At 39.6% G+C, this 19,851-nt stretch overlaps 1 protein-coding gene across 4 annotated transcripts; it reads right to left on the reverse strand.

Moving 5' to 3' along the window:
• Positions 1-4,874: 4,874 nt before the first annotated feature.
• On the reverse strand, positions 4,875-19,450 carry stat3 (signal transducer and activator of transcription 3 (acute-phase response factor)). Of its 4 annotated transcripts, none has more exons than XM_084372483.1 (24): positions 19,227-19,450; positions 15,424-15,573; positions 14,531-14,774; positions 14,243-14,335; positions 14,035-14,116; positions 13,808-13,908; positions 13,227-13,378; positions 12,732-12,890; positions 12,211-12,303; positions 12,021-12,080; positions 11,868-11,897; positions 11,682-11,775; positions 11,541-11,588; positions 11,349-11,432; positions 10,189-10,287; positions 9,931-10,066; positions 9,781-9,833; positions 9,591-9,685; positions 9,278-9,417; positions 8,971-9,189; positions 8,806-8,848; positions 7,312-7,371; positions 6,260-6,357; positions 4,875-6,042 (listed from the first exon to the last, which is right to left on the reverse strand). In XM_084372483.1, exons 2-24 carry the CDS (start codon positions 15,549-15,551, stop codon positions 6,002-6,004), a joined length of 2,352 nt encoding a protein of 783 aa, XP_084228609.1. In that variant the 5' UTR covers positions 15,552-15,573; positions 19,227-19,450; the 3' UTR covers positions 4,875-6,001. The 4 variants fall into 4 exon arrangements, with proteins under 4 accessions (XP_084228609.1, XP_084228608.1, XP_084228611.1 ...); XM_084372482.1 differs by having other exon boundaries at positions 8,968-9,189; XM_084372485.1 differs by lacking the exon at positions 7,312-7,371.
• Positions 19,451-19,851: the final 401 nt, after the last annotated feature.

Consider the following 19,851-nt stretch of genomic DNA (forward strand, 5'->3'; position numbering starts at 1 on the left):
TGGCTGTGAGAGCTGCAGGCACGGGTTATCTTTATGGTCCTATTTCAGCTTGGCTGGCACCTAAACGCCTCGTGTGGGTTAGATAAACTCACACTTTACAGAAACACAGTGTGTTACAGTGACAATTCAGTAAGTTGTGTAGAAGTCACACGCCACAGAGACAGAGACAGTGACAGCGCGCTCATGGGCACCACACACACGCTGTCAAGTCCGTGGAGATTATCATAGGAAGGGGAGCTGCCTGTTGATTCAACAGCGTTGAGGGAAGAAGTCGCAGGAACCTTAAAACCCCCGACATGAAACGCTACTACACGCATCCGTGCGGGGCTCTCCTCCGCGCGGCGTCCGGCAGCGGTGCCGCACTCGCAGTTTGTTTACAAAGCGCTGTCAAGACTCTTCTTGCGCAACGGGGACAGTCGGCGGGGACGTTCACCCCGTTCACGCGAAACACGGTGGAAGAAGACGAGGGAAAGTGTCAGCCTTACCTCCGCGGAGCGACCCGAGCTGCTGTCCTTTCTCATAAACTGCGCGGAGAGGCTGCGACAGGGATCTCCCAGTCAGTCAGTCGCTCAGTCAGCCGTCTAGTTTGCAACAGTTCGCTTTAGTTCACAGCTCCCTCTCTCTCTCTCTCTCTCACTCTCACTCACTCACACACACACACACACACACACACACATAAACCGCCCACTTCCGGTGGCTCTTGAATGTCTGCGAGGGTTCAACACTTTCTGCAGATTTCTGTCCCGCTGATCATTGATTGGTTTGGACGAACGGTGGATTCAGGCTGCAGGAGGCGATGATAACAAGAGACTCGGTGTTTTCATCGCTTGTCGTTATCTGCTGAAACCTTATTTATTCATTATTACACGCATCTTTGAATTATTCTAAATGTATTTTATTCGTTTTTATTTGTGTTCACTGTTCAAATGTTAAATTCATTTAATAAATAAATAAAAGATAAAGCGAAAACACTAATAATAATACTACTACTAATAATAATGATAATAATAATAATACAAATATGATCATCTTCTGTATCTGCAGAAACCTGATATATTAATTATTTTATATTATCTGTGTATAATTGTGAATTTTTACTTAATTTTATTTCTGTTCACATTGTCTGAACTCACTGTCAGTGTAAAATATGTTGACATTTTGTGCGGCATCATGTAAATTATCAAACATGCACAGAAAAATGTATTAAAAATAAATAAATAAATAAAGCACTATGACAATAATAACAATGATAGTAACATCCTACTACTACTACTACTACTAATAATAATAATAATAATAACAACAATAATAATAATAATAATAATAATAATAATAATAACAGCCTAATAATAATAATAATGTGCTTAGATAAATAAAAAGTGAGAGCACACTTCGGTGCAGGTCGCTGAACTCAGACTCACTTTCCTCTGGCTCGCCGTGATCAGAGCTGTTTTGTGTGCTGCACTTACTTTAGGAGCAGACCGGTTGATTAGATTACATCTAATCTAATGTGCATTCAATCTTCAATCCAACTCAAGAGCATCGCGCCCAAATCTGTCGCCCTCGATGTGGAGAATAGCGACGCCGTCTGGTACAAAACGGATCTAGTTTTTTGGGGGGTTTTTTTTCTGAATATCACACAAAATCAGGTGTGTTGGTTGAGGTTCAGGCCTCATATGTGTGAGCTAGAAACATTTAAATTAATTCACACACACACACACACACACACTGAGGGAGAGGCAGAGGAAGACGAGGTGGCAGGGACCAAAGATAAACCTGCCAAAATTAATTAGAGGATAATGTTGGCCTGAGGCTCATGCAGATAAAAGAGAGCCACACGTTGTTGTCAAGGCCACCATGCGAGCACGTTGATTGTTGGAGGAAAAGTATTTTACTGTATTTTTGTCACATGTTCAACCTCACAGAGCTACTGCTATGTACCAGCAGTGCTCTGTGCAATGGTGGGGAAAGTCTTTTAATTCCTGACTTCAGTAAAACACTGGAAAATTAAAGCCATGTAATCAACATGCTTGCAGTAGTATTTGCAGCAGGATTATCTTAAGTATCAAGAGTGTGTTCATTGTGAGGTATTTCATCTTTTCACAGAGATACAAAAATAAAAATACAGTACTAGATTAATGTGGAAACATCAACATATAAGCTTAAACTGTAACATACTGCCATATGAGTTTAACACAATATGCTACATTTTGATATATAATAATGTTTTCTGTCTGGTAAGTGCAAGAAAATTGTTCTACTCCAACAGTTTAAATTGATTAAACTAATTTTTATTTTATTTTCAGACTGATTCCAGGAACTTATAAACACGAGTTCGGCTAACTTGATTATAACTTGTACTAATGAGCTGAATGAAGATACGGTACTGAGTTCAATAGGTCATAGCTCATAGGAACATGATCAGCTTATTAGCTTTAATGAACTTCCCAGCATGCATTGTTCGAGCGTTGAACTCTCCTCATACCTTTCAGTTTCATATTTTGAAGAAAGCTCGTATGATGAAACCTTGCTGTGTGTCTTTAGTAGGCCACATTTTGAGATAAGTCATGGTTGTGTACTTAAATATTGCTAACAGTGATAAAGGTTAGTACTTTCATTTCAAAAAGCTGAAGAAGCAAAGTAACTTCAACAGACACAGTTGCAGCAGACATTAAACAGTAATAATATGTCATAGCGTGGTTATAAACTGGATGTTTTGGGTAGATTGAATGGAGATGAAGTTTATACAGCTTATGACTTCCAGCTGAATTTATGCCTCAACCAGAAAATTCAATAGAAAATGAATCATGATAAAGTTATGTAAACTAAAATACAACTGAAAAGTTTATTTGTTTTGAATCATTACAAAATTACCTCAACTTGTCTACTCAAATTTAGTCAACATAAAACATAGAGCAGCCCAGACACTCATTTTTATAAGCTAGAACATTTTCATTTAATTACGAGTGCCTCATTATGTACTTTGTTAAAAATCTGTGTCATGTGTGTCTAAAGAAACAAAAAAGTCCACAGTTTGTTTTCAACGTTGCTGCTGACAGTAATTAAACTGAAAATTCCCCGTGTCATGCTGCAGAAATAAATGACTTCATTTTCCCACATCTACGTCAAAAGTCATCATTCATATTAGCAGTTTCTCTCTCAAACAAACACAACCAGCCAAGCCAGTCCCCACACACACTGCGCCCTGTTGAGGCTCCATTGATTCTTCAGATTGATAGGCTGCAGACATCAACTGAAGGCTGACAGTTGCTTCCTCAGACAGCTGAGTCAGCAGCTGCTGACGGTAATAACTGTACATCTCCACACCCCCTCTTCTCCTCAAACCACTGTGTTCATTTCCTATCACAGAGACAAGCAATTCACACATGAGAGCAAGCGAGCGGTGTGGAGCAGAGGCCCAGTGATGCAGAAACTGCTTCCTTACTGTCACTGTTTGTTAGCTGCCTTATCTCAGCTGTCACGTACTCTCCAAAGGACTCACGGGAATCCCGGCAGTCAGATTCGTGCTGATGGCATCAGTGCTGCGTTATAGCTGAAGATGTAGTGGTGCTTGCACGCACGCAGACATGGGGTTTCCAGGCAGGGAAGTCCAGTGATCCTCTGATGAGAGATCTGTCATCTGAGGCAGAAACAGGCACAGCTTGTTGGACTCAAAGTGAAAATAGGAAGTGCAATGACAGGTCACCTCTGAACAATATATAGCATTCAAATTCCAGAAACTACAAGTAAAAAAACCTTCAAACATTACAACTGGTACTGCCTTTTGAAAAAAGCAATTATTTCCAATCAGCAGCAATAATACATCCAAAGGCCCACTTACAGTATTTTCCCTATTTCTATTTGGATTTTGTTTAAATACCAATAAAAAAAAGAGCATTGTGTTGATTTTCTGTGTTGCTGAATTTGCACCCAAGATAATTAAGAGACAGGACCTCTCTAATTCAGTTAGCCTGTTTGTTTTTTGTGGGTGAGTCAATTTTTCCCACTTTTTTTTCATGAAAACAATCTTTGCGGCAGTACACCTCATCTCTTTTTCCCCTCCGGCAGGCTTTGCCAGATGAACAGAGGCCCTGAGCTAACTGCTTGCATATAACTCATAACATTTTGCTTTATTGCTTCTCCTAAATCTTTGGAGTTCCTCTTTGGTAATGATCTGTCGTCAGTGGTTTCCCCATCTACAGTGGCGCATTGCTGCATATTTCCCTTTCCTGATGCTGGTTCTCAACCATTCCCTTGAACGTTACACAGGCACGGCTTACTTTCAGGATAAAGTCTCCAATAAAACCTGTTTTACACTAAATTGAGCAAGATAAGAAAACTATTATAATGTCTGCTGGTTCTTCTGTGACGGCTGACCTCACTTCAACGTGTGTCCTGAGTTTACACCATCACGGTCCAGACTGAATCTGAAACAGCGATGTCATCACCCAGGATCATTTGATCTGGTATCTGTTTTTTACTCATCGTCTTCATGATTCATTATCATTTTAAGGCTCAGCTAAATATTCAAACATGAAAAACAGAATATTTTCCTTGCACATCAAATGATACATATAGTAGTGAATTATACCAAGTTGAAAAACAAAGTTCAGCCATGACTGCTGCTTTTATCTGGCTGTTTAATTAGTTATCTGTTAAAAGTTGCACTGTATTTTCTGGATTTATGAGTCCACCAATAATTTCCTGTCTAAGAGGCGACATGGTAATACAATGTTCTGGAAAATGTGGATAATCAAGTGTGATAACTATTCTGAGTCTGAGATGCTGTTAAACAATGTAAATTTGCAATCCTTGAGCACGTTTGGCAAATTTACCTACAAATAAACGTTTACACCAATAGATTACTTGACGACTTTTAGTGCTAACTTGTTTTTATTGCCTTCTGTCCAATAATGAATAGTTACAGCATATCTTACAGAAAACCTCTTGACATTTTATGGCATGACAGACAAACGTGTGGCTTGGATTAAACTCAACTGACAGGGTTTGCTCAACTGTATGAAAGATCAAAAGTCAACCGCTACATATTTCACTATGTACACTCTGTTAGAGTGAAATATCTCTCTTTAACATCCATGGTTAAGTTGATTACAAGTTATTCCTACAGTAAGTAGTTCATAAATGATTTACATTACAGATGAATTCAGGCACAACAAAAAATATTTAAACCCCCAATTTCAAAAGCAAGTGCAATTCTCGTGATCACAAATTACAGTATTGAAGTGGCAGTGACAAAAAAAACTGTTATCAGAGTACCACTTCTACTGGTTATGTCACATATTTTCTCACAACACTATGGGGGGAAAAAAGCTTACAAGAAAATTGTCTTTAAAACATCTTAAATTCTTTGTCTTTTTTTCTCTCTACAGTTTTTTAACATGAAATATAAGAAATATTCCATTTGGAGAAAAACATAAAACAGAAACTATTACACTCAAAGAAACCAAGGTATAGTGGCACACCTGTGACATTACATTTGGCGTGGACTAAAAATGCGACATAACGTATTGAAAAAGACCATTAAATGCATAAAAACGAAACAAAAGCACAATTCCAAAGCGGCATAGCTTATACAACAATTATTCTCATGAAATTTTCTTATTCAAAGAAAGAAAACACATTAATTCATAACCGTTTTAAAAGTCAATGACGCAAAAATACAATTCTTTCCAAAAACACAATTCCAGATACTTAAATGTACTTAATATATCTATGAAGATGGTAAAGTACTGAATGGGAGCACAATGCTGTTTAAAATACAACAGGTCAGTATCAGTCAACCATTTCACACAGCTGCAGGTGGATAGTCTAAAACTTTTTTAAAAGAACATCTTTTAAAATCAATTCCCTCTGGTGTGAAAGTGAGTCATTTTTACACAGGAAAAAGGAACGAACTGTACAGGCAGAGTGTGTGTACGGAGGGAGAATCCTCCATCACAACATAATATCAAATCCCAACAGAGAAGGAACGAAAACCTCTTCACATAGGTGATGCTACATCCATGTCCAAAGTGAGTGAATCTGTGGAAGAAATCCAAAGACAACTTTTAGTATTAGTTATCAATCAAGTCCTGCAGTGCAAGTTATTATTCTTCTACTCATATCTTTGTGAGGACCGATTTGAGGTTGCAGTGAGGACATTCTTGGAACGTGAGACATGTAGCTGTGTTGGTTAAGGTTAAGGGACTATCATTGCAAAGATATGCGAGCATGTACACCGTCTGTGTAACCGACTCACCCAAATGTCCTGGATTAGCTTCAGCTTCATTGTGCATCAGGGAGTCGAGGGTGCGAGGCGACATGGGGAACAGGTCACTGGTGTTTCCAGAGTTTGTGCTGTGAAAAAATAAACAAAAAAAGAGATAAAATGTTATTAATCAAACTGAAATGCCTACCAAGGGTCATACACACACGTACACATGGATTCCTGCGATACTTTCAATATAACTAAAGTGACAACATCTGTCGTCACACTTTACCACAAATGATAGCTATTAGTCACCAACTAACTTTTGTATGTCAGTGTACATCACACTAGCCGCAGGGCTACCATAAATACATGGGGTGTGATTCGACTACATTGTTTAAGACACATACGGGTGAGTAATGAGTCTAATCATAGCAAGATGACTCAGCATTCATGTCAGTGTGCAAAATCATGCCCCAAGAAAGAGAGCAGATGAGAGATGGGATGGATATGTGGTAAAATACTGATAAATATTTGGATATAAATACCAAAATACATTAGTAATTAAACCTGGGCAGATGTTGAGCATGTTGCAAACTGTTAATGTTAATGAAAATGTCAACGTGACAACAGCTTATGGTTAGCACAGTGGATTAAGGTTGATCGAACAGGCCATTATTACACGGGCTTAATAAAGTACAATTTTCTGTCCTTTTGTTTCCATCTCTGTTCAAACTGAAATGGCTTTTTGCTTACGAAATTATTTTTGTCGAAAAAAAACAAAAAACAAACTAAAATTAGCTTAAATTTCTAACCAGTTTTCCTCAAACAACCCTGCACAAATACTTCATGCTAGGATTGTTTGAATAAAAAAATGATTTATTTGAGGAATTATGGCACAAATGCCTGGGGTCCTCAAACAAAATGAAAAACTGATGGATGGCAGGGAGATGTATTAGGACCAGGAAAAATGTCGGTGAGTTAGAATGAGAAACAGAAATTACTGCACGAATGCCCCTGAAACCCACCTATCAAACACACAAACAAAGTGACAAGACGCACACAAAGCCCTACATGCCGCCCCCGCCCCCCCGAGCGCCTACCCTGGGAATCCGTTCCCAAGCAGATCACTGTCCGGCAAGTCCATGAACACGGAGGGACACCTACGGAGACAGGTCAGGATCTCACTGATCAAACCTCACAACGCCATCAAACCCACGATCAACCAAAGCACACATGGTTGACTGGCCTGCGCATACACTTTCCTGATCTCAGTCAAAAGCAAGATCAACTCAGAGTCCATGTTTCATTTAGCTACTTTCAATATTGTAATCTTTCTAATTAAGCCTGAAAAAAATGATTCATTTCATAATTTGTTGCTAATTGTCTCAATGAATCAATTAGTTGTTCGTCTATAAAATGTCAGAAAAAGGTGAAAAATGACACAGTGTTATTTAAAGTCCAAGATAACATCCTCAAATGTCTTGTTTTCTCCACAACCCAACGATATTCAGTTTCCTGTCAAAGAGGGGCAATCAAACCAGAGAAAATTAACATATACAAAGCAGGAAACAGAGAATCAAGCCAATTATCAAACTGATAAATAAATCTTTCCTCTGCTAATGGGAATGCATACAATTTCTGAGGTAAGAGTGTTTCTTTGTCGCTGTTTAGATTTTTTTTCCATCATTTTGGCCATGTTCATACTTGCAAGTGTCTAAATAAAAATGCACGTTTTAAGGCATACATAACAATTCTTGAATGTGTGAGTGACATTTTTTTGTTTTTTGTACCACATAAAAATCCTTTAAAGGGGCATTTATTCCCTTTCTCTCATTAAAATTCTAGGATATATGAATATGTTTTATTTCATAAGTTTAACTGCTTGACACAAGATGTCTCCTACTTCACTGTATGGACCATTCTTAGTGTGTGTGCACTGGAGGCTTTAGGTTTCCACATCATACTTGTGTATGATGATCATTAGATCAGGATTGGCTTCCAAACTATTTGTGATGTCACAAATCATGCTCATAAGCCTACCTCTTAAAATTTGATTTTCACTGAGCACAAAGTAAATGTACACTTTCAGCAATGAACATGAAAACAGCCTTCTAGTTTCACCCCACATGGTGAGGCTCACACATTGATTGTTCATTTCGGGGTAGCCGCAACGCAACAAGATCAACAAGCGTCCTTGTTATATACATATTGAGAGTATCACCATGAGTGGGTTAGTTTGAGAACAGACGATGGTCTTGGTTTTGGCAGCTATAAACTGTGACCTGTCTAAACTGAATCTATACACGATTTGCACATATCAGAGTTCACAGTATTTGGTGTGAACAGGGTGATGGTTCCTCCAATGTCTCTGATGACTCACAGTGACAGTGAAAACAGTTCTCTGTTCTCTTTTCCTTGAACATTTAGCGACAACACATGAAAAAAGATCTCAAGTGAGCATGTTCAGAGAACTTGTACTTCCAAAAAGAAACAGAAAGTAATAAGGATTAAATAAGCAGAGGTCACTGGGTCGCATGAGATCTTCCCGTAAATACTGATGACTAAAAGATAAGGGAGGAGTGACAGATACTTACGGAGTAACACAGATGAACTTTGTCTTCAAGTACGGCACAATAGCTGTCAGGGAAAAGAAAATGTTACTGACCACCATTAAAAGAAATAACATGCATACAAAACAATATGTGTAGTTTCTCTGAAACGGCATAGATAGCACAAAGAACAAAGCAGTGACTTACTACCTGTAGGGTCTCCTCCCATCTCTGGTTCAGGAGCCGCCTCTGGTCTGCAGTATTTCCCAAAAGCTTCCTCTTTGGGGATTTCAGGGTAAAGGTACACAAGAGGTGAAACCAGGATGTTTGTGGCATCCATAATCTTGTAGCCCATGATGATGTCAGCAAAAGACATGCTGTTGAGCTGCTGCTTGGTGTAGGGCTCCACTGACTGGATCTGGGTCTTTCCTATAAGCAATTCAAGAAAGTTCAGTTTCACATCAGAAAATAAAGTAAATCCTTGAAACACTGTGAGAAAAAGTCCCCAAATACTCACCACTGATGTCTTTCTCTACCCATGTAAATGTAATTCCCCCCTCCTTGCTGCTCTCACTGAAGCGCAGCAGGAAAGTGCCAGGAGGTTTTGGACTAAGAAGGGCCCTCTCCCTCTCCTTACTGATAAAGCCCATGATATACCTGTAGAAAAGCAACAGGAAGTCATATAAATAGATGCCTAATTTTAAAATAGCAAGTCTATTTTAATGTTGTTGACCACTGCATTCCAAAAAACACCTTCTATAATATGAAATGCAGCTAACAGGCATTTCCAAAGACCGCTCAGGGACTGTAAACAAAGGACGACCTCTTACCCTTCATTCCACAGTGCCAGGATATACTTCTTCACCAGGTCAATAATGTTGTCCAGCCACACCCAGAAGGAGAAGCCTTTGCCAGCCATGTTTTCCTGCGAAGAGGAAGGAGAAAAAATAACTCACATTGAAGCAACACAATGGCAAGATGGTAGACTGAACCATATGACCATATGTGGTTGGTAAGTACCTTACAGAACTTGGCCCAAGTGATCTGACAGCCAGAGTAGTTGACACAAGGCCCTGGATTGGACAATCACAGAAAAAAACATCATACATTAATTTATATGACACAGTGCAAAGGTTAACATTTTAGAGACTTTCAGGTGCGACACCTCACCTAGTAATTTCTCAGCAAGTGTGGTGAGCTGTTCAATGGTCAGGCCTCTCTTGGTGGTAGAGGAAAACTGCCAGCTTAGCACCTCAGCCACCTGGTCCCAGGTCCCCACTGGAGGCTTTGTGAAGAAGTTCACATTCTGCACAGAGACACCCGGGTCAACATAGTTTAAAGTATCTCATTTTTTATATACAACTATAATGTGGAAACACTCTTTCCAAGCATTGTTCGGCGCCTTTCCACCAGAGGGTGCTGTCTTACCTTTGGGTGGTTTGTGAGCATGTTGTACCACAGAATGGAGGCCCAGGCATTAGGCATCTGGCAGATGTTTGAAATGACTACCACAGGCAGGGAATGAGTCTGCACAAAAGGGGGGGAAACATTTATTTCAATATGTTAATATGATCTCTTTTTCTTTTAAACAGTTTGGTTATCCCTTGCAGACAATTACTCATGATGTGAAAGAGTTCAGCTTCCTTTTCATTGCCCTTTCATTCTCATAATGAGACTTCCTTAGGACATACTTCTGTTGATACCTCTGCCAAAGAGGACAAGATTCCACCCGTATCTGTGTTTGTTTGTTTACTGGTTTGTCAGCAGGATCACACAGAAACTACTGGATGGATTTCCATGAAACTTTGTAGGAGGATTTATCTCGGCCCAGCATAGACCCTATTAATCTTTGGTGCAAATCAGGATAAAAGGACGGATCCAGGAATGTAGAAATGTGAAAGCCACAGAAGATGCATGTTCTAGTTTGCCAGCAAATTGGTTGTGGCCAAGGGTTTAACTTCAATCAGTCAAGCAATAAACAGTAGCAGAATTGCATCTTTTGACTAATAATGTAAAGCCGACTTGGCTCGGCCCATCTTCTGTCTTCGCAGCAAACAAATGCCATCTGTCAGAGGGAGACCTCTGTCTTGCCATGAACACAAACATTATTGTGTTACACATGCTGTGGATGTTGCTATGAGACAACACAGCTTGGTGTATTTTCACTCAGCGTGGTGTATTTTCACACCAGTGGATGGAAGCGCATTGGACTTTAGAGGAAATACATAATGCTTGATATACTGGACATGATGGTTAACTTGGTCACAACATACTCCTTTGACACCCGAGTGACAGGTGTCTGCATATAAGGAAAAATGTTTTTTCGCACAGAAAGTTGTAAAAATCAGACATATTCATTGGCATTTACTCTGCTCTACCCCATCAGTGGAGTCACTGGGGTCAGGGCAATAACTAGGTTGACGTAGGAGGTTCAACTTTAACAGCCCATGAAGAAGCTGGGGTGGCGACAGTGTTCGGAGGCGGAAGATTTTGCTAATGAGTCATTCGTCTCACTTTGTATGGGTTGCAAAAGAAAAGTGTTGTTGTATTTATTTAGTAAGTTCATGACATAGAGACATGATACTGACCTCCAGATCAATCTTCAGGCCTTGGTGGTAGACTTCTGTCTCAAAAGTGATAAGATGGAGCTCCTCTGTGACAATCAGGGAGGCCTAGAGAAAGCAGATTATTCAAACCTCTTCTGCATACAAATGATCTTATTTTAAAAAGCAATCTGAGCATTAGCACTATTCCCACCAAGGGTCAATAATAGTACTTACATCGCTATTGGTCCGGCCACCATTGCCACACCTCTGTTCTCTCAGGGTCTGTAACAAACGGGAAGTCAGTGCTGCTTAGCGACCCTTTATCAGAGAATTTCATTAGTGTCATCTGTTAAGAGTTTTGCCTCTATAACTCACCAAGTGTTTAAACTCTGCTGACAGGCTGCCATTGTTGGACTCCTCCATGTTCATAACTTTTGTGTTGGTGCCAAGGATGTTAAACTTTCGTGACCTACAAAAAAAAAATCAAGAAAAAGCAGAAAGTGAGGTTCTTTTCTAGAGTAACAAAGTAAATAATCAGGGTCTAAATTCTGAAAGTCTTACCCTCGAATGGCAGCTACATCTCCAGATTCCCTGAAAAACAAACAATTTAAATCAGTAAAGTGGTAAATTCTCCAAAGGTCGTCGTCAAAGTCAGTGTCTTACTGATAAAGAATTAATAAAAATGATAGATAACCCAAATAAATAAAAACTCACTTGTCAATGCAAACTTTTATTTTCAGTTGGTAATTGAGTTCAGGGAACTTAACGAGTAACCTAGAAATATATGAGAGAAAATAGGACAATTCATTAGGATATAAAATATGCAACGGTGGAACTTTCAGTAAATTGTTCAAATAAAAACACACATGTTGTTTCTGATGTGTGTTGCAGGTGTGCCTTTTACCTGACTTTATTTGTGAACTGTACTCCTGTTTTGATGACCAGAGGTCTGTCTGGATGCATGGGCATACAAGGCTGCCTTTCCACCACAAAGGCACTAGAAGAAAGAGTGGATCATGTTTCAGAGGAGAAACTCCATAAAACATAGCGACATATGGTGAAGAGAATCTAAGGTCAAAGGTCCCTTTCCCCAAAGGCTCCCCAGAATGATTTACAGCTCTTAAGTGCATCTTTGTCTTCCATCTGATGGGTGAATGGGGATGGCTCGGATGTCATTACATTTAGCAAATGAATATTGTGAGATTCACAGAAAGCCCTGTGTCATTAGTAATTGTAACTTTGAGTTGTCCCCCATTGAGTGTTTCTAAAGGTTTGATTTGATTTCACTTTATTATAAGAATATCCAATTCGGACCCAAACTAAGATGTAACAGTCTGTTCAGTGTAGGCTTGTGGTCAATAATTATCATCCACGCAGATCATGTCTGTCAACACTTGAAGAGTTAAGATTTGTCACATGCAGTACCTCTTCATCAGGTTTCTGAACAAGTCCACGATCTTCTCCTCCAGGGCGGGCCGGTGCTGGATGATGGGGTCGCCTTTGTAGGACACCTTCTGCTGAAGCTCCTCCAGCTTCTTGATCTGCTGACGAATCTGGAGCTGAGACTCAGCCAAGGATGTGATCCTGGTCAGAAAAATGATACCCAGTTCAAGTTAAATGTTTTAATGAAACATGTCTCTAGCTGTCAAACTGACTTGACTGTACTGTGAGCAGCAAAGTGGATGGCTGTTTTGTTTTTTTATTTGATTCAAATAAGTAACTTTATTATTTCATTGAATTTATGATTGAAATATCTTATTTACCTGATTTCTACAGAAAATACCCATTAATGTTGTTTATATAAAGCTTTCATCAACTACAAAACATACATTTTGTTTTTTTTGGAAGCTTTTAAATATTATTAATTATGTGACCTAAAAATCGATTTAGGAAATTGCTTAAAACTTGTATCCTAGTTACCATGTTTCAAGGCGGTCCAGGCAGATGTTAGGAGGTCCTCCAATACAGGCAATTTGCTGCCTTCTCTTCCAGTCTGCAAGTTCTTCATCTGTCAAATTCTTCTGTACATAATCCATGGCGGTCAGCAAACCTCCCATCTCTGTCACGATTTGCTACAAGATAACAAGCACAGGAAGCATTAGACATGGTCATAATCAGATTCTACTGGGCTCGTCTCTACATTGTGGGTGTGATGCAGCTTTTTGCAGTTTCATAATCAGCATTTCAGAGGCTGAGCGTCATGTCTAAAATCTTCTGCAATTTGTTCCCATTAACAATCATGAGCTGGGTGTGTCCCTGTAACACATCACTATAAAACTAGAGGTGTTGCTCCATTTGTTTGCAAGTTCTTTCATTACTTTTATGCCACTCATAAACTTTTGGACATGCTCAAATGTGCAAGTGAACAGCCTTCTTTTATTTTTTGTTTATCAATTATTGTCTTCTTGTCTTCACTGAAAGCATTTGAGATCATCCAAACTGTTAAAATTCTTGCTCCTGTATCTTTGAATTTAACTCACAACACAAGCATAGTCACTCACCCTCCTGAGCTGGTCCAGGGCACTCAGCATCTGCTCAAGCTGAGCCATCTTCTGTCTGGTAGCAGCTGCTTGACTATTCCCATTAAGGTCCTGGGACAACTCTGGACAGAGAAGGGACATGACATAGATCAGCAACCAAATATATTCATGTAATTTATAGCAAATAAGTATTAATCTGAAAGTTAAATATCACAGCCAAATCTAAGAAAATATTAATTAAAATATACCTCCTTGGCTTTTCAATGTCTTGTAATTGAAGTCAAAGTCATCTTGCAAGTTCTCGAGCATTTTCATTTTCTGTTCCATATCCTGAAGAAAAACAGATGGATTTATATAATTATGACAAGACAGACTAATTAGTCAAAGTTAGATGATGTTCAGGATTTTTTATAAACTGCATATTCAAATACTTAATAGTCTGTGATGGAAACTTACCTGCACGCGCTTCCTGATGTCTTGAAGGTTGTGCTCCAGTATCTGCTGCTTCTCTGTCACTACTGTCCCAGTTGGATGGGCTGCCTGGCCATCCTGCAAGAGAATAAAGCATATACTAACATGTAAAACCATTGTGCCAACCCATTTATGTCGATACTTCAGAGTGCAATGTATGTGATGCGGTTTAAAGGGTATACTATTTCACTGCTGTACCAGCTGAAATTCATGAATCGAAGCTCTTTGATGCATTATTAATGCTACAGCTAGGTTAGCGCAGCTCTTCTCTACCTGTGCAGCAGAGGTGGCGGTCTGCAGCAGTCTTTGCTCCTCCCACAGACAGCGGGCAACAATGCGGGCAATATCCATCGGCTTCTCCAAGTACTTGCTCTGCAGATGCTGTTTGATCCTTCGCAAGTTGTGCTGGTAGAGTACATTGTTCTCCTGCAGGAAACGGCTATACTGCTGGTCTATTTCCCCCAAGAGGTTGTGGAACACCAGTGTGGCGTGTGACTCCTTATTGGCAGCGTAAGCCCTTGTAAAGGAAGAGATAATCAGGATATTTTTATTTGTAGGTCCTTCTAAGGGACAAAAGTCTGGATATTTCTTTCTGGTGAAAATTCTGCATCTGGTCTACACAAAAATACACAGTGATAGACAACCGTACTGATTTGCTGCTGGTGGCAATAATTCTTTGAGAATGCCCAAATACTGATGCCAGATTGGCTAGCTACACAAATAATAATCACTTTTACCATCGACTCACTCCCAACAATTTTCACTGAAACCTGTACAGTAGTTTTTTAAGATATTCTGGAAAGTAATTAACAAAAAAGAAGTGAATGTCTTTTGCTACTTTTTAATTTCTCCCTTAAAAAAAGGAAAAATCTTAGAGGAAAGCTTCATCACTGAACACAGAAAAGGTGAAGTCCGATACGTGATATGCATGAAATCCCTGTAATGGTGTCATTCGGGAAGAAGATGGCATAATAAAGAAGGCGTTAACCAAGATTTAATAAAACACAAAAGCTGTTGGTGTGGCAAGCTATCAGCAATTCATGGTGAGTGGCCCACTGCCAGACGGAAGGGAGTGGAGAATAAAAGCTATTTCATGGCATATGTAGCAAACAGAAGAACCAAAATATGCTTTCGTAACAGAGCCAAATAATTCAATTATTTCTCACCAGTCCTGACTCTCGATCCAGGGGGCGAGGAACTGCCGCAGTTCCATGGGGAAGCTGTCACTGTACAAGTGGTAGAGTTGCTCCAGATACCTGGTCTCCAGCTGCTGTAACTGGTTCCACTGGGCCATCCTGACATACACCTCCTCAAACCTACAAAAAGAAGATGAGGGTAACAATATAAAATAAGCAAGACGCTCAGAGAATATGTCTGGGAAGGAACGCAAAACAACGTGCCTTTACAGAATAACTGACGAGAGAGAAATAGCTAAATGAGGTTTTCTCTGAAATTTATAAGAGGCCCTTGGGAGGCCTCCTATTCAGCACATTCACTTCCTGTTCAGTGAAACACTTCGCCTCTACCAAGAAATATAGGTCAATGTGAACAGCTGTCAAGTCCCTAAGCAGATAGGCATTAATGATATTTGGCTGAGGTGTTGCCCCACACACAACAATGAAAACCACACTTCCTTTTCTGAGCTTATAGAAAGCTGTTAGCATGGATTCAAAACAAGCGAAACATATTCTTCGACATATTCATCTGAGGAGCACAATGCAACTTGAACGATATACTCTCATTAATCCAAACTCGGTTGCTTGCAAAGACTCATGGTAGGTTCAGCTGGCCTTCTCATCTTACCAAAAGCAAGCTACACTGTTGCCTGAAGGGCTTTAAATGGTACACCAACAATAACCAGTAGAGTCAAAGAAAGTTGTCTCCTCCAGCATCCGTATTAAATGACCACCAACTGAAGCATTTGCATTATCATCCAAAATCAGAGTCAAAGGGAGATTAGTCAATACTTGTTGGAAAGCCACATTGCACAATACCGTGTTGCGCAGTGCACCAAGCAGAATTCAGATATAAGAACAGAATTATAGCATAGCTCTGATCCTTGATAACTGATGACTCAGACATGATAACAAACAACTAAACTCTGCTGAATGTTCTCAGGAGATAGGATACTGTGCTTCCTGCCAGGCAGCACACATTTCAAAGATAATGCTGTTACCATTTAAAAAAGCTTAAACAAGTACTTCAACTTGCATCTGTACATGTTTAACAATTAATTAGTCCATACACTTCATGCTTTTCCCTCTCCCATTCATGTACAGTGTATTAACAGCCCCTCTCAGTATAAAACAATCCAATATATAACCACCAACCACAGCCTCAATAAAAACTAATGAGTTAATCAAGGTTGTCCCACAGAGTGCCAACAAAAACTGAACATTATTACACTGCAAAAATGTTATTTGTTTTATTTTCCACTAAGGCTATCTTTGCTGTTTCAGTACTTCGATACCACATGTTTAAAACAATATAATCTCCATTAATTATACATTTGATATTATCTAAAATACCACAGCTATAGACAAATACACAGACCTACAAGCAGATTTTCAACCCAAGACTGCACAGATTACCGTTATTACAAATGTTTTGTTATGTGTTCTGTGACTTTTTCCTGTACGGGCACTGTGTGTACAGGTTTTTAATTAATTGAAAACGGTATTGAGTAGTTGGGTTCACATTAACGATGGAAATGTATGTAATCGTAAAGGCACTACGTAATACTGTACAGGTATACCTAACTGACCGGTATCTCAGTTTAAGAATCTATATCATGTATTTTAGTTTCACCCAAATCATTTCAGGGGTCCCAGGGAAACCGCAAAAATTCAGCTAAAACAATACTTGACGCAGCTGTCCACAAACTTGACGGTTTCCATGTGACATACGTTCCTCTTTCATGAACAAATGAAAAAGGTGCATCTGCATGGTGTGAATTTCTGGCCATGTGAAAACAGGATCACATCAAAGAGTCGCTGAGTCATCGTCAATAGTGAGAGGATATCTTTCATTTTTGCACCATCTGAATTGGTATTTCCTACTTTCTATTTCTGGTGAATTTGGGTTAACACTACCTCAGCTTGGTGTTTTATTTTACAGAGAAGACCCAAGACTCTTCATTCTGTTTACAAACGTCTTGGCGCAATTTGCCTTCAACTAATCCACTACCTTCATCATATCATTCCACATATTAAATTGTATCCCAGGGTTACTACTAAATGCGCCACTTAGATTAGGTAGCTAGACTGTTCTGACCTATGGGTGAGTCTCTCTGTGATCTTTGTGCAGGATTATCAGTGACCCAGTTTCTACATTCACAGAAGTGGTATTATGCTGTCTAACAATCATTTAACCATGTTTGTTAATGCCACTAAGTCAATGGCTGCTAGACAACGAAAGATGACAGGATTATAGTGATCAGATGATAAGAGGCAAAGATTTATTTAGAAGGTAACAGGTTTGCAATAATTATTTTCCTCATCACTGAATCCGTTTTTAATTTTTTTTAGTAATTTTAGTCAATAAAATGTCAAAAAATCATGACAATGCTCATCACAACTTCCCAGAGCCCACATGGACATCTTCAAATTTCTTCCTATGTCCAACCAACAGACTAAAACCCAAGGACTCTTCCTTTTTCTGTTATAGCTGCCAAAGAAAAACGGCAAATTATTACATGTAAGAAGCTGGAACCAGTAAATGTTTGACATTTTTATACGATTTAACGGATTATCAATATAGTTGGCAATTACTTTGATTTTATTTCAATTAATCAACTAATCGTAGCAACTCTAAATTGTAAGTTCATACATTGAAAGGTTTCACAATGACAAATTACCTAGGCATTTTGTCTGGATCACACATATTACAAATGATAGCCTCAAGGACTCTTTTAAACAAGCTGTTCTTTCACAACTACATATATATAGGCCAAGACGGGCTAAGAGATTTGCCTTAACGTGACATTTTTAACGCAAGTGTCCTTGTCTGAGTTTTGAGACTCAATCTCATGGTATGAAGGCATTGTCAGAAACTTGCTAGGCCGGCCAAATGTGTGCTGTCTGTCCAGTTTCCAAAGCTTTGTAGTCCTGTGGCACTTACAGTAAAGTACAATTTGATTCCTTAAATCATGTCAGTGATATTCCAGGAAGTACTTCCTTGAATAAACAAAGAAAGCAGTCACCTTGCCAGAATTTCACTTAATGGTCCCTGTAAAAACAGATGACTACAATGGGCAACTATTATGCGTATCATCTCTTTATCATGGCAGAAATAAAGCACTTGTCACCAAAGCTAGGAGCCTGATAACACTTACTGTATCACTATGACTCGAGCAGTGCTGACAAACTCTTACTCTTAAAGTATTTAGAAGAAACACACCCCGCCACACACCTCAAAACAAAGACTAATGTGAAGACCTGCACTGGATATCTCTGAACCCAGTTTAATGAATGGACGGATTGAATCTCAGTGCAAGGTGGCACACATGTTGTGCCGCGGATGGGACGGAGATGGGCGTGACGATTAAAGGAAAACACGTGAGATTTACCTGAATTTCACAGACTTAATATGTATCCAGGTCAAGTTTAAGCTGTTTTTTCAGTCCTTATAAAACTAGGCGACACAGAAAACAAAACAGAAAACATAATTTCACGAGATCACGACTGACAGTTAGCTGTAGTTGTATCGACCCCAGAAGGATCAAACAGTACTGGGTGCTACTGAAAAAACGTAGTATAACTTCTGTAACATCATGGCCGCACAGCATGAATAACTTATTACCTTGTCACAATGCTGCAATAGTACTTCAGTAACATTATGGATAGAAGAGATATCCGTGCATTACAGTAGCCCGCTGTAGCGTAATAATGAAAACAATCCTGCCTCGGATCTAAGAAGAAAAAAAGGATTTATTACATGGTTAAAAGGAGAAGTCGTTTGAGTCGCTTACCTAGCTCGCTGTTAATCCTTTGTAAAGTTTCTCCGTCAAAAAATGAACTCTTTCCACTAAAAAACACTGACAATAACAGTCAGTGGCGACTTTTGTACAACTTGAACGCACAAAAGCGAGGAAGAAAACACAGAAAAAGACCTTAACTCTGTATTTTAGCTTGCCAGCACGGGAAACACCTCTCCGTTGCACGTATAGAGACTCTCACCGAGCCCATTGCAGTCTTTCCAGCCACACAAACCCTATGCACTACATTATTGACACCTCTGACAGCCAATGCTAACCGCTATATCCGCCGTAGCCAATCAGAATGCGGTGTATGAGCGAGAGGGGCGGGATTTGACGATGAGGTTGGTTGAGAACGTCGTGTTTACTGCTGTCGCAACTGCGCTGTTCCCGTCAGCGCAACCTCCCTACGGGCTGACCACAGAAGAGGCCCGCGCGCTCATTTTCCCGCGGAGGGAGGACGAGCAGTTCGACGGAGCAGCCAGGCTGGAAGTCATCTGAGTTACTGGCAGTGTCGACGTCATCAAGAGTTTAATAACACCAGTGCTGTTCATTATTGACATCCCTTAATCACAGTTCAGTGGGCCCAAGCCTCCCCTCACAGTAGGTAAACAAATAG

This window comes from Pagrus pagrus (genome assembly GCF_965226575.1).
Source record: "Pagrus pagrus genome assembly, chromosome: 13".
Classification (NCBI taxonomy): domain Eukaryota; kingdom Metazoa; phylum Chordata; class Actinopteri; order Spariformes; family Sparidae; genus Pagrus; species Pagrus pagrus.

What these genes read in the sequence shown, in the direction of transcription:
- stat3 (XM_084372482.1), bottom strand. Translation starts at nt 15,551, where the DNA reads ATGGCCCAGTGGAACCAGTTACAGCAGCTGGAGACCAGGTATCTGGAG. An exon ending in CAGCAGAGTTTAAACACTTG is followed by an intron (nt 11,589 to 11,681) that starts GTGAGTTATAGA and finishes CGTTTGTTACAG; the next exon opens with ACCCTGAGAGAACAGAGGTG. An exon ending in GGGAGGAGACCCTACAGGTA is followed by an intron (nt 8,849 to 8,967) that starts GTAAGTCACTGC and finishes TTTCCCTGACAG; the next exon opens with CTATTGTGCCGTACTTGAAG.